General features: G+C 44.3%; 1 protein-coding gene across 3 annotated transcripts in view; it reads right to left on the reverse strand.

Moving 5' to 3' along the window:
* Positions 1-23938, reverse strand: part of LOC106740603 (four and a half LIM domains protein 2) — a 214291-nt gene that overhangs the window by 148397 nt on the left and 41956 nt on the right. The window contains exons 1-2 of one of the 3 annotated variants that reach the window (XM_014611794.1): positions 20107-22746; positions 7667-7752 (exon numbers count right to left, since the gene is read on the reverse strand). In XM_014611794.1, coding sequence (XP_014467280.1) covers positions 7667-7752; positions 20107-22731 — 2711 coding nt within the window. In that variant the 5' untranslated portion in view covers positions 22732-22746. Of the gene's footprint in view, positions 1-7666; positions 7753-20106; positions 23383-23938 lie in introns of those variants that run through there. The other 2 variants (XM_014611795.1, XM_014611801.1) reach the window with 2 other exon arrangements.

Raw genomic sequence — 23938 nt, forward strand, 5'->3', positions numbered from 1 at the left:
TATATATATATATATATATATAAACACATAAACGTCGCGATATTAAATTACGTATAAGGTGTAATTAATTGCACCTAAAGATTGATCGCACGATCAATGGGAGGCCATAAAACGAGACGAAAGATAAACGTTTGAACGATCAATTTGCCAAACGCGATTTATTTATCATATCGTGTCTTCCGGTAATTCATCATCAATTGAGCTCTCGTACGACCGACGAAAACCAACCAGGCGGTTGACATGTTAAATATCCTCGGCGAGTCGCGAACGCATCGCTGCGCGTATAAAAGCGCATTAAAACCCAGCTTTTTCCCCCGGAAAAGACGCGTGCGCGAGCAAATGGATCTTAACGGTTGCGCGGTTGAGTTCACGTGGATAATAGCGGACTCAGAAGTTGCTCGCGAGGCGTGTTACAGTGGCACGTTGCTCTGTGCGCGAAAGGATGCGAGCAGAGAGACGGGAGGAACAAGAATCAGACGAGTCTTTCAGTAGCGGTCCCGGAGACGGCGCGAATCTATCTTCCTCGTGAACATTTAGTCTCTCGCTCCCTTTCTCCTCCGCGGTTTACGACATGTGCAGAATGACGTTTATCGCACATCGCGGCGCGAGACCGATCAAAAGGAGGTGTTTCTCCGTAGAAACATTGGTAAGTATATACTGTTTAGTGAAATGTATAAAATATACTGTTATCGGCGCGTGTTATTAAATTGACAAAATATATTTAAACGTAGATTTTCAATATATAAATGTGTTTTAAATATACAATTTTAAATAAACAATTAAATGTATTTTTACTCTTGCTTATTTCGATGAATATATTTCTCGCTTATTCTTTCCTTACGCGTGCGAGAGTGTCATTTAAGAGGCGAGATAACGCGAGATTATTTTTAACTTTCTGTAAACTAATCTGTTCTGCTTAATGTAGAAAAAAATGGTATAACAGGAGAGGTTAAACATTAATCGTGGGATATAAATTGGCAATTAAACTTCAACTTATACGTATTTACGAGATAATTCTTAAACAATGCCCACTATGGCGTGAGAAGCAGGAACTAACAACTTTTATGTACGGACTAGTTGATAACAACATTGTTGCCTTCGCCGTGTCATAATACGTTATTTTTTCAGGAAGTCGTTAAACGGCGATAGTGACGGTCACGTGGTCAGCTGATCTCACCTGTTGCATTTTGCGCGAACACAAGGAAACACAAATCAACGTACACGTGGCAACTCGCATGCCGATGTTCCTTCATCCTTTCCCTTTCAAGAACGACAAAAAACTCTTCGCGTAATATCGACTGTTAATTTGCGAACAATTACGAAAATTAGATTTATTTAATCAAATTTATTCAAATTTACTGAAATTTTCACGACAAAGAAATTACAAATCGTATGACACAGTTGTAGAAATGCTTTAATCGATACTCATTTCTTCGATATTCGATGCGCATGACGTTTCAAATGATACCTATTTTTAGATCGAACGTAGACGATCTTTCGATCGACCGCGATGATTGGGTCAATTCCGCACGAGTGTTCGCAAAGTAAATCGCGGTGGCTGCTTCTACGCTTTATGTTGCGATAGGTCAGGCGTGTGAGCTCTTTTAAATGAAGAAAACGCACGTTAATGTGTCGAATGAATATATTGAGTTTCAAATAAAATAATGCGCATTGGAGTACCTTTATAACCCTCTATATCTTTTCCGCTCCGGGAAGAAATGATGCGGTAGAAAAATAGCAAACGTCGATCGTGCGATATAAATTAATAGTTAAATCCCAATTTATAAGTAATTATATGATATTTATATACATTACATAAATATATTTATTAATTTATCATTGATATATTAATATACGTATAAGTTTATATACATTTATCACTTCAATTTATAAATATTTGCAATAATATTTAAATAACATACACACTATGAACACTATAAGAAACAGGAACTGACAATTGTTGTAAACGAACCGTTCGATGGCAATATTAATGCGTTAAAGTCGCGACAGTGGTAAATAAATGAAATCAAATTTAAACAATATAGATATAAAGCACGTAGTTGTCAAGTAATATGACGTTACGGAGGATTAAGTATAAAGTGCGTTCCATTTTCTTTCCGATATTAGAAAGGAATAATACGTCGCAGATTAAGCAGCTGTAACTTTTCAACGATGGGCGACGACCGTCCGATTCGTGTCGAAACCGTTACTTTATGAGATCGCTCCGAATTCTTCACCCCCTTAGCCAAGAGCAAACCGTCGGGAGCCCCGATAATAATAAGTATTCACTCCGCTCGCTTGAAAACTTCTCCATACTTCGGTCCTACCTGCCCCACGGAAAATCAGAAAACCAATCCACCTCACATGAATCGCGCCACAGTCACGAACCACAACACACAACACCTTTCCCCGTTACGAACATCGCACTGTCGCGTCGTCAGCCGTCGTCTAAAAATCCGACAATCGTCATTACTCTTCATCACGCAACCGTCCACGACTTCCGTTTGAATCGAGGAAAGGTAAAAAGGAAGAAAAAGAAGAAACGGACGGATCACTCTCGAGGAGACGCCGTTCGCGCTCGTCCCCAACAAAAGAGAGAGAGAGAGGGAGGGAGAGAGACGGCCCGCTTCGGAATGCGCGCGCGAATCTTCGCGCGGATTCGACCGGCCGGGAATTTGGAGCAGGCACGACGCGTCGCGACGGCGACAGGTGCCGAGGAAGAAGCGTGTCGTCGTTGGCGACGGTCGACCGAGTCGACGAATCGGGACGTGTATCGTGTGCCGACGCGGCCCGCCACCGACCCTGCACTGCCACCGCATATATCGCCGGAGCACGTGCGCTCCCACGCCCGTGTCCAGCGCGAGAAGCAGCCGCGCGATGCAGGCGAGAGAGCGAGCTGGCCCGCGCAACAGTGACTCACGACCCGTCGCGCGTTTCATCGCGCGCGCGCGCGCATGAGCGCGTATGCGCGACGCGCATGTGTATTGCGCGCATGCATGACACACGAGACGGTGCGTGCACGTCGAATGTGTGTCGCAGAGGTCGCGAGATAATCCCGTAATTATGATCTAAGGTCTACCCAGGTAGACTTTCATGACTATCGCGACCTGAGACAGTCGGTGACGGGGATTTTTTGTCGTTGCATTCGCGGAACAAGCGTACTGCGTTGTTGAATTAATCGCTAAGTATACACTGTGCGGTGATTTCAATATCCCGTTATTATATCGATGCAGCGACTAGTTTACCGAAAGTTACCCTCGGCTCTTCGTGCCATTGCAATTTACGTGACGTTCCGAGCAAATTTTCATCATTTCTTTCGTATTTCTTTTTGTATCTCTGTTTTGTTATTCTACGTGATAAATATGAACGACGCAGGAGCTGTTTATAAAAGGGATAGATAACCGGGTGAAGTTGGGAATTTTTTTTTAATTGAACTTAGTTGAAAGTTAATGGCTTGCAGGGTTTCGTGAACTTGTTTTAACCACAATCCATGTTTTTTAGAATGACAAACATCCGTGACTCACTTAGTTCTGGTAGATATGAAAAAGCGAAAGGATGAGAGTAAATTAATTATTTATATATATATCACTTTATGATATATTGTTGTATTAAAAGGATACGCAACTAGTCTGTACTTGACTTAAGTGTGCAAAACTACGGGAAGTGATGAAGTGTAATTTAACATTAAAAAATTTTTCACAACTCAGAGGGCTTGATTGATTACGTTTCGAAGGAAGTGCAAATTCAATCGGTCAAATCAATTCGAAGGTGCGACATTCATTACGAATATTTTGTAAAAATCTATCCTCAAGATGGTAAAAGTCTGATAAAATTCTAGAAAATTTCACAAAGAAGAACCGATCATAGTTTCAGAGAGAGAGAGAGAGAGAGAGAGAGAAAGAGAGAAAGAGTTTTCAAGCTATCAGGAGATTTTTATTCTAACCATGTGGACGAAACTACGTCTATTAGTTCATCGTCTCATAATAAACCGCTCAAGAACTAATAAACAGGCATAAACGAAGGAGTATATAAGATTTATGAACATCTAATCCATCTTTTTCATGCTTCAGAACAAAATCTAAATAGCGGCGGTTCTTCGAACTTTGCAAAAATATTAACTTATCGTCTTGAAAATCCGAACATTGGTCGAGTTAGAACTTTCTGCGAAGACAAAATTAATACTTTTCAAAGAAGAAAAGTGCTTTGCGTTACATTTAAGCATTTTTTTATCAAAACGATAATACATTAAATTAATAAATATAAATTAATTTAAAAAAATTAATAAATATAAATTAATTTAAAAAAATAAATTAAGAAGAATTTTGCATCAAGAGTGGTACAATCAATGGCAATCATACCATAAACTACAAAAGGCAAAATTAGAATATTATTCGTCAAAAGGGAAAATAACGATCACGAAAACATCCGCATTTATCGAACTTTAAGCTTTAAAAGCATATCTCGATATCACAGTCGCGAAATTCAAAGTTCGCAAAGAAGATACGGACTTAGATTCGTTCATCTCATACAATAATTAAATCTCCGTGGTGCAAAATCGACGAGATGAACGATACGATAATTTAACTATTGCATTAGTAAGCGGGGCTTCGATGGCGCGTCCGGTCGGGACACACACGAACAAAATTTTCGCAAGGAAAATGCATCATGGATAGCTCGGTTTTTATGAGAAATTATATTCCCATAAAATCAATCTCTAACGTTGCAAGGACAGGTGAAAATCCATCTTCTGTAAATACCAGAGCACGTGGTATCTCTCGAGGAGCCGTCGGCGAACCTTCTCATCGATAGCGGAATCCCACGAGATTGCGAAGCCGCGCCCTGAATCTGCCCGACGGTGGCCGCGGCGAGGGTGCTTCTTGCTTCGAATCGCTGCTACCGTAAATTAGTCCGGGTATCACGCTCAGAACGAACGCCAGATCGCCCAAGGACACTCGCAGTTTTACACTCTTCTCGTACGGCAGCCGAAGACACACGCGAGATTTCTCTGGCGCGTAACTTTATTGCGCGCATCATTGACATACGGATCGTCGCGGAAGCTGTTACTTATTTTCGGACCGCGCGTTATACGTGTATGATAATTTATTTGCTCATCCATGTCCCGCTGAAGACGACAAGCGAGTGCGACACGTGCGCAAATAATCGAAGAAAAAAGAAAACGTAAAAAAAAAAACGTAACGTTGTGGAGTTATCGTCTTCCTCGTCTTGTATTATTTTTTTTTAACCAAAACCAGCGGTTGTCATTGTTGACCGATCGAACGTCAAAGGGATATCCGTCAAGATCGGAAGGAGAATATTTTGTTCCGCAACGGAACGGGAAATGAAGGGGGGGAACACGGAAAGAGTCCGATAAATTTCACCCTTTCTTGGTTGCGATCTTCATTACGAGAAAATCGGGTTACTTTGCATTTATCTAAAAAGAAAGCGAAGTAAATTTGGAATCGCTTACAAGGGGTCGCCTTTCTTCTTTGAAAATATTTTCCGCGCATGGGAAAGTCATTTTCGTCGAAATTCCGATTTTTCGCCGAAAGCTTTGATTTTCAGACCAGTTGTGCAGCGATCGCCGATCGGCGGTCGCCGATCGTTCCCAGTTAAGAAGGTGAGACGCGTGCGCGCGTGCGCGAGAAGAACGATCTCTTACGAAAAAGCGCGTCGCGCCCGTAAAAGTCGACGATTTATTTTTACAGCGCTTGTCCCCCCATACGTATTGCGGCCTCGGCTGTAATAATCGCTCGCTCACACACACACGGGCCTGTTGTTCTTTCTCACGCCTAACGAGACTAATTTCCGACAGGCGCGGGGCGCGCCGAGGATACGGCGCCGATTCGTCATCGACTTTACACTCTCGGCCGGCCACCGTTCATCCTTTTTCCCCTTCGCGCGACATTAACGAGCGTTTCCACGTAAAACACGTAGCTCTAACTGTAAATCCTCGGCCAGCATTTTTTCGTACGCCGAGGGAAGTTCTTTACGGCCTTTCGTCCCGTCACAAAGTCGCTAAGGAGTGATCAGTTTCTATCCTCTTTGTCCTGTAACGCACAGATAAATATTTATACGACGAGGCCGAGTCACGCGAGATGTCGGGCCTAACAATCGCGGATAGTGGTGCTTTTATGACGTTCAACGCGTTAATTATCGGCGTATCGCATATATATTAGCGATACGTTCAACCCGTGTGAAGTAAATATGAAAAACAATCTTTGACTTTTCGTTCAATGAATGTGATTTTAATCCGTCATGCCTGGCGAATAATATTATAACATTTCTCCGAGTATCTGAATTTTGTTAAAAATAGTTTTTTTCATATGCGGAAAGTATTTTTAAAGGAGAAAAGTGACTCTTTGCAAATGATTCAAGATTTATTTCACTTTCTTTTTAGATAAATACTATATAACTAGGTAAATTACGTTTCTGAATTGAAGCCGGACAGTGCCAATGGCAAATCCGCGGAAATAATCGTTTACGGCACTTTCACTCCCTTTGAATCTACAAATCCTGTTGAAATTTTCAATGCTAATGTAAAATAATAATTTTAAAAAAATGATCAATAGAAAAAGTTAACTTTTATATTTACGTATCAATCTTCTTTATCTCATACTTATTATTCCAAATTTGCTTTATCTCATATTTATTATTCAAAGTTTGCTTATCTTATATTATCCTCAGTTAAGTAAATTATAAAATTAATACATTCTTTATTAAGAGAATGAAGATTAAATACAACTGAGACACCGAGTTAGTCGGATATTAAATCATTCTAGTAAAGTAAGAAGTAAGTTTCTCTTTAAATTTCAATACGAAGGAAACATCAGTTTTATATATATATGTACCATATATAAATTGAATTTACTCAACCTACTATATTTACTCATGTTTGACTGTTACCATCGACTCTTATCATTCCTCTACTGTGTCTGATTAATATCACACTGAGTGCGTGTTATCGGTGAAAAAGAAATCAACAAAACGATATGTCCCCGCATTCTCCCACAGTCACAGCCGCAACAATAGAGGGGTGCAGCGTGTCTGTCCGCGAATCCGCGACGAATATCTTGCCGTCGATTATCGCGGGGATCGCCGCACGGCGCACACGACTCTCCTCCGTGTGCTTCGGCTTGTCCTTAGGCGGGATATAACTGTGAATCCATCTCCATGCCATAAATGCACTACACGACGGCGGGGTCCGCCTTTCTCCTCGCAGCGGAGAGATGCTGGAAGGCGGCCCCGCCTCCGCGCTGTCCCCCCCGCGGCCCCGGGGCAATTAATTCGCTATTACCGCATTGCTGGGCCGTAAGTCACGGCAGGTAATTACCGAGCGGTAATTTCAGCCGCTGCTCAGTTACGCTGCCGGGATAATGGATACATCGTGCGGTTAACAGGCCCAGCGTGATTCGACAATCCGATTTCGCCCGATCTACGCCCGGCAGGCCTTTTCTCCGCGTGTTCGCGGCATCAGGGACAGCGGAACGGATTGTTCCGCGATAACGCGATAAAAACAGTCGCGCTCGTCGCGGTTTCGGATCGGGAGGCCCGACGACGGAAGCTCGAAGCGGGATCGACGTGAGACGCGGCGTCGAAGATTGAATTCTCAGAGCGTCGTCTGCCGGCTGTAAGACTCTCGTTTACGCTCAAATCGGAGACCACTCACCTCCATGCGTGCGGCGAAAATCCGGGACACATTTCCCTGCATTGTAAACAAGGCTGCCCTTCCTCCACGTCCGTGATGAGGACGCCCTGAAAAGCGAATGAACTTGAGGCAATCGTATCCCTCCGGCCGGTAATACGGCGGTTAAGAATAATAGACTCGGGATCTCAAGAATTACGATACGTTCTTTCGATATACACGAATTATATCGAATAATACAGTAAAATAACATGAAATTATATAATATATATAATTAATATATAATGAATTATATCGAATAATTAAGTAAAATAACAATAATGTAATAATAAAATAATAAATCAACAGTAAATAATATTTTGGAAATAATGACAATATAATACTCATGATAATAGTGATGATGATGATGATGATGATGTTGACAATAATGATAATAGTATTAATAACTATATTGTTTGCATGATAAAAGATATGCATGTGGTGCGATTACGTTAATTATAGTAATAAAACGTAAATAAAAGACGAAGCGTCAGCATTAAAACTGTTATAATCATTTAACCTTGACAACAATGTATGTATGTATATGCAAACGTATTCAGGGTGAATCATTTAATACCTCGTTTAAAAATAACTCAAAAAATATGCATTAAACGAATAAAGGACCGAAGTAAAAGTTGTTTGGTTTTGAAAGAAAATACCATCGTGTCTTTGAATTACCCTTATCGCATTTTTCAACGTCATTTTAAGATCAACTTTATTTTTTTAATAGAATCATATAGTTTTTATTTTAACACAAACCGATTTCTTTGTACATATTTTATGGGATATTTTATATTTTGTACTGAAACACATCAGAATGAAAAGCAAAATATCTTGAAAAATATTAATTTTTCAATAATTATATCCTAATACTTTTATATGGAGAATTTACATGGATATATTAAATGACTCAGTCTGCGTATATAAAAATAAGATGAAAATAAAATGAAATGAAAGAAACAGTCGCAACAATAGTAATGTAATGATAAAAATAATAATTCATTTTCCGCGTGATAAGAAGTATATATATATTCATGTAGTATATATATATATATATATATATATATATATATATATATATATATGCATGTAGTATAATTACGTCAATTAAAGCAGTAAGACGTAAACAAACATTGAGACATCAATATTAAAGCTGCATGTCTATTTAACTTTGACAACAATGTGTCTAATATATAGTACATGACAATGAAATTAAAATCAGTCACAACAATAACAATACAATAATAATGATAGTAATAGTAATAATAATGATGATAATAATAAAATGTTAATGTGACGATAAAATTGTTTACTGTCTACTAGAATTTAAAATATCTTGCTATTCTATCTTGCTATCCTTTCAAAATCAGGTATCGATTAGTCAGTCTACTGGAATTTAAAATATCTTGCTATCCTGTCTTGCTATCCTTTCAAAATCAGGTATCGATTAGGCTGAATAACATTCCGATTCGGGCGTCTCTTCGAGGCGGGGAAGAGGAACGCGGGAAAGTACAGCGTCATTTCGCATACGCGTGACGCGCGCTGACACGTGCGAACGAGGACAAGGTCCTCGCGAAACGACGCGCCGCGTGTAATTGGGAAAAGTTTTTAATTGCGCCAGCCTTGTTATGTCACAGCGACGTGTTTATCTCATTCGTAAGCGAACGATGAACCGCTAATGAGCGTCGCTAATAATAACTCGTAATAACAATCGTTGCGACATGAAAATCTATCGGGAAACGCACGCCGACTATGATCAAATAAGCCTGATTATTTTTTCGAATATTTTTCCGAGTTTCATTATGTGTACGTGTGCCTATATAGGTGAATATTTAATATTCCGTACACGAAAAGAATCTTTGTCGAATAATCACATCACATACATCATAATAAAAAAAAATTGTTATTCATATAACGAAAAGAATTTATTCTTACGCTAAAGTCAAAATTTATATATCACAGTGTGTAATTTATTAGTTAGTTTATTCAGATATTTTCTTTAATCTGACGATATAAGAAGCAATAACTAACTTTTTTTATAATTTTTCGAAACTTTTCCGATATGACGAATGTATCTTGAAATGACTAATGCGGTGTTTTTCGGTTTATAAATGCTAATATTCTTTAGTAAAATTCTCCCTATGTTATACGCAAGTTAATGAATTTTAGTGAAATTTATTTTCGTGAATTCAAACTCTTGGAGATTTTATTTCAGCGAAATGCGTTTTAGTGAATTGTCCTTCGTAGATATTGATCAGTGACGAAACATAAAAAATGCTTAAGGTTGCAATACATTCTGTCGATATAAATTTCCTCTCAAAAGTCTAGTCAAATTATACTAACGGTAAAATTAAATTTATGCATCACCTGTCAAATTAAAGTGTCTCCTTCTATTATTTATTTATAAAGCGTTAAGTAGGTATTTAAATGGTGATATAAGTCGCTTCTTATAGATAGCCAAATTAAAACCGACTGTAAAATTAAATTTATATATCATGTGCCAAATCAAGATATCTCACTATTATTTGTCTATAAAGTATCGATACATACTCGGTGTATGTGTGAAATATGCTCAATAGGACGAGGAACGAGATATATAGTTGGTAAGCTCGAAAATTACCGTCGATCGACCTCACCGCTCTGGAGTGCGTGCCAGCCGTCGAAGAACAAGAATAACAAATGCCATATTCGCCGGATTGTCGGTGCTCGACCTCTAACAGACACTAGAGTGGGAGAGGTCAGACGTTAAGGACGCTAATTCTCAAGCTTTGATGGTTTGTTTTACGATGGTCGATTAATACGATACGATGTGATGCAGCCAAAATGACAGCGCCCCGACGTAAGATAGCGCACAACTTATTTCTTAAAAAAAGAAAAATAAATATATATATATATATATATCTTAAAAAATATATACATATATATTTGTTATATGTAAAATTGTCAACCTGCCTTTATATGGGTGTATTTTAAAGTCTGAGGAAAGATTTCACGGGAACTTCGATTACAGAAAAGAGAAAATGGACAATCTCGTGCGTTAAGGATGCGTCGCGCCAGATAGACGACATCCGGAACTTTAGTGTCGAAGACTTTCGAGACTTTCAGGCCGCAGGAGCGAGCGAACGAACGATGCCGAGCTCATTCATCGACGCTTTCCTCATTAAATAAATCGACGAGCCGGGCAGGATGTAATAGCGGTGTTACATTATCGCCGTAGCTATTACCGATCGCTCCTGCTGCAACTATCGACCCGCATTACTCCGTCTTCGTTCGAGGAACATTAATAATACATCGATTTCCTCACACGCCCTGGAAGCCGAGATCGCTCAAGCCCCGAGAAACATAAATAATAGCCGTTTCGTCACGCATTAGTCACCGGTCGCCGTTTTTAAAAGCGGCCACTGGTATTTTCGACGACGCCTTTATTCATCTTGCTTACGTCGCGGGGATCGCACTGATGAGATGCCGCGGATCCTCCGAAGAGGAACGCGATCCACCGGAGCGGCTGATCTTATTCTAATTAGGATAACGGACTCCGTGGGCGAAAATTAATTATTCGAAAGTAATTCGGCGAAAGTGCGCTCAAAACGAACGGAGGAAAAGGTAACGAAAGATACTCTTTAAGGCTATAACGGTCTATACGGCCCGATTCACGTTTACAGCGCTATAAACGTCATTCTACCTTTGTTAGACGCCGAAGAAAAATCAAATGACGCTCGTAGCGCTGAAAGCGTGAATTGGGCCGCAGTCTAGATTTCTTGGAGCGGAAGCTCCAATTTAAAACGAATGAGAACTAGCGATATCTTCACCCGAGGTAATGGTGAAAATATTGTCACTCGAAATCGCAAAAGTGAATGTTCCGCTCAGACTTAGAGGGGATTCCGACTCAATGCCGCTTTTATACCGATACTTTTCATCGTATAACATCATCCGTACGACAACCAAAAATGAACCGATTTATCCAAATGCCGGTATTGGACGACCGATATCATACTGAAACTTTCATAATACCGGTAAAATAATAGTACTGCGAATTCTGATGCGATGTCGGTGTAATATGAAATATAAAGTATGTACACAATATCAATGTAAAATCGATAAAAAAATAATTTCGATATTCAGATTAAAAATACAAGGTTTCGGGTGAGAACAGCGACTCAAGGGTGATTCAAGGCGGAGAAAGAACACTCGATGGTCTCGAGACATCGCCTAAGTTCGCCTCGAGATTATCATCCTTCCGATCATTCGAAATCGCACGCAGTGCCAATATTCGGCCGGTCCGGCTTTCCTCGGCCTTTCCTCGCGGCTCCCATCGGTCGAGCGAAGAACCGTGCGGACATTTGCGGGAAGAAAGCATCGTAAAATCCACGGAAACGATTCCCGCGAGAAGATACGCCGACCGTCGTGCGGCGAGAAAGAAGGAGAGGATCAGCCAGGGTCCGTCCGTGAGAGAAAGAAAATCCCCCCCGTTCCTACGATTGAAAGAGCCGCCTCAGGGTGTGTTTATCGGGCGCTATTTGCGCCGGTCGGACTTACGAGCGACCCCGGTCCACACAGTCACATCGGTATGTCTACAAAGAGCGGAGGAGAGAGAGAGAGAGAGAGAGAGAGAGAGGAGAGAAGAAGAGGAAGCGCGATGGAAAGCTCGAGGCGCGAGAGGTTGATGCGTTCAAGAACCTTCCCGCCGACATATATGGTCAGTCCGCCCACGTGGATCCACTCGCGCCGACCTCATCGCCAAATATCGAGTAGACGAGTGCGTACCCGGGCGTTGGAAAATGTGCCGGCCAATCTGTCTCTAGCTGTCTATATATAGCGATCCCGGAATAATGACGGCCCGGTCGGCCGAGAGCGCGCGCTCGCCGCCGGCTAATTAACATATTTTTCGTCCTGACTCACCGATCGATGGACCGCTCGCTCTCTCTTTCGCGATGTCAAGGCGAATCCGCGCGGAGCGAAGGCAGGGACGTGCATGGAAATGAACGACCCCGCGGTGATGTAACTGAATTTTCCGCTTGCACCGGAAAACCGGATGGAAACTCGGTTATGGGAACGAGAAAGATTGCCGGCGGAGGATCGCGCTCGGTTAATCGCCCTCGGTTGTCTCGTACGAGTTTTAACGCAGCTGATTCGTCCACACGAATGTTCTCAGCTCTCGCGGTGATAGGACGGTCAATTCCTGCCACCGAGTTCTCGACTGATCTTCGGTCAGTTATAGGACTGAGTTTTCCTCCGTGTGTATGTGATTTTTTCATGTAAAATCATTTTTAAATACAATAATTTTCAAATGCAAAACATTATTTCCTCAGCACGCCAGGGGATTTCAATCGAGATCGTGCGAGAGCGTGTTCTTCGGAAGAAGCGAGCCTTTCCGCGAAGGAGAGACGTTTGTTCACGCGATTTTCCCGCGAAAATGACTCGCGAGGCGATTAAACGGTGGTCGCTATCGGTGTCGCGGTAGCGTTGCTCAAGAATATGGATTACTTATTTTGAGTTGATAGATACCATCGCGGACATCGTGGAAAATGATCGCGATCGTTCGCGGTTAGGAATAAACGGCGCGCCGTTACCGTGACACGAAATCGTAGCGGGAATGCGGTTTCGCGATTCTGGTTTGATTCGGCCGCCGCGCCGCGTACTTTCGCTCGATCGCGGTTTTAGCGAATCCGTCATTAGGAGGCCGCCTTGCCCGCATTCGGAGTCTTAAAAGCATTTTCACATCGAGCGATTGCACTTGTGATCACGGGAATTCTCGTCTCTCCGGAAGAGCCTGCGGTGAGAATTTTTCTGAAGGAATTAGCATTCGTAATATCCAAATAATTGATATTACAGCAATCCGTTGGGGCTTGTAGCGTTGAAGAAATGTCAAGGACGTGCGAGAAGTTTTACTTAACCTTCTGTTTGGAAGATATATCCGAATAAACTGTCAATTAATTGCTGTGAGATTGTCACCGACCGATGGTCGAATATGATTCAATATCAAAACACGCACACGGACACGTGTATCGTCATGAATAACGAAAATTTGATTTTCAATTGCATTATGTACGTACGATATCTCGAATTTTAATTAATACATTTGAATATCTTTCGATCCAGAAGTGAGATATCGAAATTTCGTTTCTTCGAAGTTGTAATCGCGAGAGAGATTTTGATGGAAAAAAATTTGACCTTGAGTTGTTCCATTCATTTAACTTTCAGTCGGGTAATTCGGGAAGCAGGCGAATCTTCACATCATGCATGTTATTAAAGGTTTGCGTGGTCGCTGAATTCAAATCCTAGCTATCACATTTTTATAATTCAAAATGGATCCAGTATGGCGATATGGCGACGAAATTTCCGAAAATTGGATCTACTTCAACACCCTCAAATTTAGAATATAAAGGTATCGTGAAATACAAATTACAAAAATAATGTAGTTCAAAAATAATGAGAGCCGCGGATTATAATTATTTTTCAGTTTTATTAAGCTTTTTACTATCGACTAAATATTGCAGTTCAAATTCGCACGTCAATTTGTTGACGTGCGACGTGGAACTTGTATTCAGTTTTACTCTATTTTATATTGACTCAATTTTGAATCAACTTGACTCGATTGCAATGCAACAAAATTCGTATTATTATGAGACTCAGTTTTTTCGCCGAATTCTTTCCTTCCAATACAAATTTTTCATTGTCGACACGCAAACGTCGGCTTTAACACATATATATAACAATATATTTCAGTTGTGCGATTCAAGTTGTGATAATTTTCACGACCAGCATGATATATATATACATTTCTTAAATATCAAGTAATGGTATTATTCAACCGGGAGAATTCCCCGCGTGTATAATGAAAAGTCAAGCGCGAAGGGAAAGTCTGGAAAACCTTTCGTTCGTTTCGTCGCGCGTGTACCGAAAAATGTGTGAAAGTTCTCGTATCGCAACCGCTCAATTAATAAATTACTTCCGCATTCGACCGGCTAAGTAACGCGCGAGACCAAGCTGAATTCACGCCACGGCTCTTGGGTTGGATCGATTCGAACGAATCCACGGGCCTTTTGACGACGGCGATGCCGATCGATTATGGCGCGGACAAAGGCCGCGTTTTTACCGTACCGACAGCCCGCTCTCGAGAAGAGACGTTATCCATAACGACCGTGTCCTACGCGCGATACTGGCCACTTGGCTCGTAGGCGGCCTGCTGACATTTGCATGACGCGTTGACCAATAGACCTGGGCGATTGCGAAAGTCACCGCTGAAAAGCTGCGTGCACGTTGTGCTACGTGCTCGGCTACAAATTGACAAACTCCGCGACGACGCGCCGCACTGTAAAAGAAGATCGGTCGGCTCAAATCGAAGTTGAACGAACTCGATTTCAGCGCGTCCGCCACACGCCACGAATTGACTAATCGCGGGCCGATTTGTTCGGCAGAATCCTCCGTGTTCTTTAGTTTATGCGTAAAAAAAAAAGAGAGATCAAGTTTGACGGTTAAGTTCAACGAGGCGATCACGAAGTTTATCCGAAACATTAATGAACGTATAATTTACTTAAGAGGTAGAATTGCTCGCACTGTTGGATCAATTTTTCGTAACTGAAGGAAGCACTTGTATCAATTTGCGAAGCACTGATTATTATGAATTAATATATTACAGTAATTAATCAGCGATTTTCGTTCGGATGCCTTTTCAACCTGACGGTGTAAAAGTGTCATACGTATATAGTCGTTGAAAAAAGCGTTACGACATTTCTTAATTTAACGAGTTTCAAAACAGGTACAACTGCTTTTCAGTTCCATTGAAACTTTTACCGCTAACTGAATTTTACAGTTCAAATTTCCACGACAGATATTATCGGTCTGACTCGACTTATGTTCAATTTTATGCTTAATCTCACTCAATGACTTAATTCTGACTTAATTTTTATTCAATTCAACACGCTTCTGCAACAAAATTCGCATAATGTGGAGGCTTCCTTCTCTAGTTTTTTTTTATTTCCAGCACGTACATCTACGTTTCAATTTTATTAAACTATTTAGTGTTAATTAATGCCGTAGTTTACATTTTACGTCAAGTTTCTGTGATTTGATTTAATCCGTATTCAAAAAAATTCGCATAATCTGGAAGCTTCGTTCTTTCTTTCTTCAACGTACAATTACATTTCGATTTTTTTTTTATTTTCCCCCTTTAAGTTCGTAATTCAAATTCCTACGTCAAATTGTTAGAGATTTAACGTTCATTCGATCTGACTTAATCGTTTGTTCGCAAATCTACGCAGTCCTGAAACTGGTTTCTTCTTAGCCAATTATTATTTTCTTTGTTTAATATGAAAAAGTCCCGTTGAACCCGCGCGCCACGACGCGAAACGCGAAATCGGATTGCGCGATCACACGGCAACAGGCGAGGACACGTGCGAATCCGTTAATCCGCCATGTTAATCGTGAGAATGTCACGAGTCCCTCTCTTGCAGATATGATCGCGAGTGCGGCGACGAGTGTTCGCTCGTCATAATGGAGCGTAATGCACGTTGAAATTGGTCTCACGAAAATCGTATCCAATCGAGGCCGCGACAGGTCCTTGCGTCATTGCCGTTTAAAGGATTAGCGACGGTGGTAGCGGCCGTTCAGCTACCGGTATTTAGCTTTCACTTAAACCGATTGAAACGTGGCAAGGCGTAATTCGCGCGCCCCGCGCGCGGACGTAAATAAAGCGTGGATGATAAATGGAGATTATAAATCGCCCGTTCCTGGATGGGGCCGGAGCGACCGTTGTGAAATTCGTTAAGAACTCGCGCGAGCCGATAAGTTGCGGTCGACGAAATTACGGAAAAAAGAAAGAAAAAAAAACAAGGGAAACAAGAGGAAACGCGAATGAGGTTCGAGAGACGAAGAAGCGCCCGGTTTTGCGAGTACGCTGAGCTTCAGTAAAGCCTTAACATTCACCAGGCGAAGAAACTCAATAGTCTTTCTAATAGTTTGTACCGTGTATGGACGTAAGTATTCATGATGATTGTTAATTATTCGGATAATTTGCTGTTTTTTGAACAATTTGATATCGCATCGTACGCTATGAAAAATGATCGATGGAACATAAGGACACGCAATAACGATCTAATTATATAAGTAATTGAAGGTTGAAATATAAAAATTAATTATTAATGAGTGAGGAAATACGAAAGCAAGTTGAATCGAGTTGAACGAACGCAATTTCAAGACTGTAACCCTGAAATTTTCTACTCGATTTTTGCACTTTTGAGATATTAAATGTACTCGAAAGTCTTAATTATTTGACTATATGAAAATAAAAGCGGAAGCTTGCAAAAAAGACTAAGACTTTTGTATGCTTCGCATACATAATATATTCACTTCATTAAAATCAAGATTTATAAGGTATTGATAACTCTTATCATTTATATACTGCAGTAATTATTTAATAGTTTATTTGAAATACGTTTTAAAGTGACGGTGTAAAGATTTATCATACATATATAGTCGCTAGCGAAAATGTTCTTCCGCGATTTTTATTTGTTCAAAAACAGATCGATAAGAAATATTTTCTGCTAAAATAGAACTAAAAAATTTAGTTCAATTAGACGATTATAAAATTGACTTAACATATTATCGATCATATTTATCGTTTCATTTAACTTACCACAAGAACTAGAATCACTCGTATTATGTAATTAAGTCGACTTTTTGGTTGAAAAAAGTTGGAAAAATATCTACACCACAAGTATGACAATATTTAAGTTTCGTTAATTTTTCACTTTTAACTAAATTTTGTAGTTCCAATTCCTACGTCAGATCGTTGATTTACTCGAATTCTACTCGACTTGACTCCTTTCACCTGATCCTTTTCCCTCAATAAATCATATTCTATTGAATTCATACACGATGGGAACGATTAGAATAAATTAGTGAGTTTTGGCCTGGTAAGTGTTAAGGTTTTATTGAAGCCCACTGTACATTTGAAATAGCTACACAGAGTATCGGAGAGACGATCTCGCTTCGCAGGTGCGCACGAGGGGTTCGGAGGATAAAATTGAAGAGATCGATTATTCAGGAGGGATTTAATGACACGTTGCTCTCTCTACACAATTCGCGCCTCTCGCGCTTTCGCATTCATTCGCGCGAGTTACGAAACTTATCGTCCGTAGCCACTTAATTTTTAAGCATATCGCACTCTCCTTCTCTTTCTCTCTCTCGCGCGCGCGCGGTCGTCGTGGAACGGCCGTCGCGAGATTCCAGGCAAATTGCAATTTTAACGCGCGAGGCCGTGCGTCGTTGCGCAAGGCTTCCACACGGTGCATTCGGTCGCTCGCGTACTCGCCCGAGAGAGAGAAACAGAGATAACAATGCCATTCCTCGCTCGCCACGCGATCGCGGAAAATCGCTGATAAACAAGCGCTCAAAGTGCGTACGAGCCGCAATACTGCGAACCAAACCAGTCCTACGTGTCGTTCGAATGGTATCGCGCAAACCCTTCCACTCGAATCTTCTCATTTTCATACTGACCTTATATATATATATATATATATATATATATATATAATAAAAATATATGTATAAAAATATAAAATATCTCCGGAAAGATTAGGAAATGCTATACACGGAGGAAATATAATAGTTGCTCTTCATACATAAATTCTTTCCTATTCTACCATGTTCCCTATTAGTGCGGGAAACCAAAATTTGTATATATGTATAAAAGTTCATACATATAAAATTTTTTTTAACGAAGAATAGGGTACTTTTATGTAGTTTTTTTCATCATTGTAATAGTCATCACTAAGGGGGACGCTCTCTAAATTTCATCGAGTGAAATTCCACGTCGCAAAGCAACGCGACTGTGCCGGACTACCGAAAGTGGAGTAACTTTTTTATTCGTACAGAATGAATTTCTTCATTCGGAATGGTCAAGTGAATATTTGCATTCGAAAGCGAAGAGTTGAAACCTGACGTACACAGATATCGGCACAGCCTTAACATGTAATGTAACTGTGTGATTAGGGTTTTTTAATCGTAGGTATTGTTGATGCGTTATTTGTTGGTTACTCAAAGAAACGGAAACGACGTGCCAAAGCAGTAATCTACCACTGTGATGGTATTACGTTAATGTCCAAGGATAAGTGTGTTAATTCTTCTGTTGGCACCACTTATTCTTTGCTGCTTGGCTTGGCACATTGGCTCTGTGAGACCTAACAACTTTTTCTAATATGCCTTTTTACTTCAATATTTATCAATGTGCTCGCCTAGTGTATAGATATTAAAGGTAGTTTTGAATATACAAAAGGTAAATTTGAAAAATTTGACGCCATCATTATATTTAAAGTAAATAATTTAAGGTACACGTAAAGATAGTATATTGATTCTATACCGAAAGGAATCAAACATGTTGCATGCTTAAAGAAAACAATTTTATGTTTACACGCGCGATAATTCAACAACGTGCAAAGATTCAACAATGGGAACTGAATTTTTCCCTCAAGTCAATTTGATCCATGAGTGCCGCGCTAGAATAAAGGATCAGGAAGTACTACACGGAGAAAATATTACAACATCATTTCGTATAAATTCTTTCAATCTTACCGAACTTTCGAGTAGTGCAGGAATAGACTGTCAGTAGACAGTCATTTACATCTCGCCAAGAAACATAGCGAATATTTTCACTGGTATCAATACAACGGTACAAATTAAGAATGTCGAGATCTGTCTAAGTTACAAAGTTTTACGGTAATTTCAACCACAAAATTCTCTCCGTGTAGCGATTTAATTACACCGCGTGTTAACACATTACAAACGGTATGCACTTTCTCGTGCGAATTTCAGCGAACCGAAGACAAAATTCCAAACGTTTTTTCTCCATCCTCAATTTCCGCTCGGGATCTTAAATTGAAATAGAAGAAAAAGTATCAGCGACTCATTAACATTACGCGCCGGTCTATGTATTCCACCTCCCGTCGCAGGCGACAAATTCACCGATCGACCGAAACATTCGCTCATAAAGAATCCCCTCCGAGAGTCCCGGTCGAACATTCACTCTCGTGATCCCGAGCGGTGGGTATATTTTCACTGTCGCCTCGAGTGAATGTTCGCGCGTTTCGAGTGCGAGCAATGCCAAAAGGTTCGGAAGAAAGGGAGAAACAGCTGGGGAGAGATAGAGAAAGATAGAGAGTACAATGGTACTCCGGTGGGACTCGCAGTTGAATTCACAGCGCGCACAGACGAGACGCCGAGTTCGGCCGGAGATTAGAGCGGGTGTGATTCGAACAGGACGGCGACGATCGCGGGGGAAGAAGGAAGAGGGAGGGAGAGAGACAGCGGAGAGACCGGCCGATCATCCTCGACGTCTCTCACCTCCTCCAGCGATTGATGAAAATCGCCTCGCGCCTCTGTACCATAAAGGACCGATCGAACGCAATTGACTCATGAAAGTGCCATACCCCTTCGCGGTAATTCCACATCGTTCTCGAGGGCGTCGCGTCGCCGGCGGCGTTCCTTCCCGGCAGGGCCCACCGCCGGCGGTCCTTCTCCTCCGCCGCCTCCTCCTCATCGCTGTCCTCCTCGTCCTCGTACGCCCTGCGCCGTCTCACCGCGCACACCTCCACGCGACGTCGGCGGCGCGACCTCTCCGCCGGCTCCTCCGACGACCGGATCCTGATTATGGTGGCGCCGCTGGTCGAGGAGAAGCGCGGCGACTCGTCGGCCGGTTCGCCGCGCGTCCCGAAACGGTCCTCCCGCTGCTCCTCCGTGGGATCGTTCGCGAGTGCCTCGGTCCTCGGGTCCGGCAGGATCGCGAGTCCTCGCTCGGGCGAGACTCGTCCTTCGGGCGCGCCGCGCAGCTTGCTATGCTCCCGCAGGTACTTGGCGGAGAACAGTCGGTTGCTCTCGTGCCAGGACTTGAAGCCTCTCGGCTCCTTGCCGTCGTCCTCGTGGGATTCGACGTGGGTCTCGTCCTGCCGACCCGGCGGCGTCAACGGCCTCGAGTGCCTGTCTGATTTTCTCTCGGACGCCTCTCTGCCGCGCAAGGAGACGCGTCTTTTCGCGGAGGAGTCGCGTTCCTTGAAAGAGCTCGTCCTGATGGCCGCCGTCGCGCTGTCCTTCTCCTTGAACGGGCTGGCGCCCAGCTCGTCCTCCTGCATCTTGAAGGACACCTTGCCGAACTCGATGTAACGCTCGTTGGCGGTCTTCCTGTCGATGTTGTTCTCGTAATCGTGATAGAGCGTCCGCCCCGGACTCCCCTCCTCGTCCTCCTCCCTGAAGCTATTCCGTTTTTCCGAGTCACTCGCGCGATCCTTGTGGGAAATCCCGCCGAACTCGAGGCTCTTTTCCTTAAACGAGTTCCTCCTGCCGGCATCTTCGTGGGTGTTCCGGAACGAGTTGCTCCTGACCGACTCGTCATCGAAATTCCTCAGCACGATCCTGCTGACGCCAGCCGAGTGTTCCTTGGGAGGGGCCTTCCGCTCCACGTCATCGTGCGGCGAGTCCTTCAGGTAGGTCCTCTCAAATATATTGTCTTGCGTCTTGAGGAAAGTCTTCCTACCCGTCTCCACGCTTGTGTCCTTGAAAGAGTCCTTGCGACACGGCTCTTCTTGCTCCTTGCCGAAGTATGTACTCCTGACGGAGGTTTCGAGCGGGCTCTTCGACAGGTGCCTCTTGTAACCGTCGTTATCCTGATCCTTGAACGACGTCCTTCTCGTCAGACTGGACTCTCGGTCTTTGTTGCCGGCCCTCTTGGATTCCGCCCGGAAGGAATTCTTTTTGCCCACCGGCTCCCGATCGTGTTCCTTCAGGGACTCCCTGCTGACCGGCTCCTTGGGCGAACTTCTCCGAGACGTATCCAAGTCCCGCCTGGGCTCGAGGACGGCCCGCTCGTACCTTTGGATTCTCACGTCGAAGTCCTCCGGCGGACCCTCGTAAGTGTAGCTCCTTCTCTTCGAGCCGTCCCTCGCTCGCGGCTGCTCTCCCTCCTCGTCCTCCCTCGACCTCCTGCGATGGGGCCTGTCGGCGCTGTAGGTGTCGCTCCTTTTCCGGAAACTGTCGTCCTTACGAGACTCACGCTCCTTGTCGGAGAACAGGACCTCGTTGTGCTGCCTCTCCGCGCTCCTCGACCTCTGATCCGCCGGGCGGCCGACGTCCTCCTCGGGCCTGCCGTGCAGCCTACGCTCGTCCTCGCGATCGTCCTTCGGCCTCTTGCGTTCGTTCGATCGATAATCGAGCGCGTGATCGACGAGCGGCCGGGACTCGGCCCTGACGTCGCTTCTCGTCCTGCCGCGCGCTTCCTTCTCGGGGCTCGCCGATCTCTGCTCCCTCCTGCAGCGCAGCTTGCTCTCCTCCCGCGACTTCAGCCGCTCGATCATCGCCTGGATCCTGCGATCCGGCGACTGGCTGCCGTCCACCGCCAGATTCTCGATTTCCTTCAACAGGATGTCCCGCTCGTCGACCGGCTGCGCCAAGCAGTCCTTGTTGTCGCCGCTTTTGCCGATGACCTTCGACGACCTCCCGCGACCTCGCGACTCCGCGGCCTCTTCCCAGGAGGGGGGCTGCTCCTTCCTCTTAGACCTGTGAGAGCCGTTGAGCTCCCGTTCGGCGGACTCGCCTCGTTGACGATCCTCCCGCGGTAACGAGCCCACGTATCCTTCGTCCCGGTACTCCAGCCGATCCTGCTTGTCCGGCTTCGCGGGCTCGCTTCTGAACTTGCCGTTCGTCAACTGTCGAAGCGAGCTGTCCTCCTGCTCCTGCCGTCGCGACGATCTCTTCGCACCACCGTCGTCCTGCTGCACGATGTCCTTGATCTGCCACGCGGCGAACTGCTGTTTGCTCTTCCTGTAGACCACCTCCGCGCTCTCCTCCTCCTCGCCGGTGTCCCCTTTCCCGCATTCCCGTCCGTTCCGCTCCGCCTTGCTGTCATGCTTCGACATGCCGAAGTGATAACGACCGCCGCGCCCGCCGTTCTTGCACGGCCGGCCGGAGTGCGCTTCCGGCTCGCGGTGGAAGTGCTCCTTGGCGAAGGGGACGGCCCTCGGCGTGTCCTTCACCGCGGAGGGGCCGCGCAGGCGGGACGTCATCTTCGCGAGGAACGGAATCTTGAAGATCGAGCGATATCGTGTGCCTCGCCGAAATTGATCGCCCACGTTATGTGCTGTGTGTGTGTGTGCGCGTATGTACGGGGTGGCTCTTGATTAAAGATCGGTGCGCGTAACGATTAACAGCAGGCTGAGGGTCTCACGTTCGGACCGAAAGATCTCTCTCCTCGCGGCAGAGAGAGAGAGAGAGAGATGTATTGCACGGCTTCTGTTTTCTCCAGGCGAACGAACGGTGTCGTTAGCTCGTCCCTCTCGTTGCGCGATCTCTCTGGCCTCCGCGAGAGGAGGAACGTAGGCGCGTCGCGGCGTTGAGACACGCACGGTTAAGCGTACAAGCACCAACCTATGATTATTCGCGTCTATCGAACCAGCCCAACGGCTACCGTCGGGCCCGATCCTCGAGGCGGCCGCCGCGCGCGTGTACGTGTGTAACACGCGCGGCCCTCGCACACAGAGTCACCACGACTGCTTGGATTCACCGGGATCCCCGAGATCGGCGGTAGCACCCGGCGGACTCATCGGGGCCGATCCTGCCCGTGAGATCCCCGTTTCGAGATGCCGTCGACGAGCGAGGGAGAAAGGAACAGAGAGAACGAACTACGAGCTAGGAATCGACGGGTCGCGCGGCCCCCTCGCTGTTTCGCACCGACTCTGAGAGCAGAAGCGGCTCATACCGGCCCCGTCGTGGACCAAATCGGGACTCCCTCGATGAAACAGCGAAACGTCGCATCGGGCATCGGGACACGAGCGAATCCTTGAAGGGGGAGCCGTCGCACCTTCCCGAGTCCTTTGTATTCCTCGCGCAAGGACACACCTCCCGAATCTCACGGTCACCCCGCAGCGGCGTCTCTCTCTCTCTCTTTCTCTCACTACCTCTGACCGTCAGGTTTCCTCCAGGAGAGGGCAATATCGCGGATCCTCGCGCGGGTCCTCGCGCCTCGGCGAAACACGCGGCAATGCTAGGACCTCTTCCTCTCGCGCCGAGGCAGCTCCTTCTCCCGTGGAGCGCGTGAGGCCGGCTCTTCGGCCGGGACGACGAAACGACGAGCGCGCACGGAGCAGACGACCCTGAAAGTCGTCTGTGGACTTTCACGAACGCGAGCACTTTGCCGGTCGGAGTCACCACGAGAGTGTGCACCGGAGGAGAGCGTGTTCCTCCTCTCTCCCCCGCTCCCCCTTCCCCCCGCCC

Source organism: Dinoponera quadriceps, unplaced genomic scaffold, assembly GCF_001313825.1.
Source record: "Dinoponera quadriceps isolate SergipeBrazil2010 unplaced genomic scaffold, ASM131382v1 scaffold278, whole genome shotgun sequence".
Classification (NCBI taxonomy): Eukaryota; Metazoa; Arthropoda; class Insecta; order Hymenoptera; family Formicidae; genus Dinoponera; species Dinoponera quadriceps.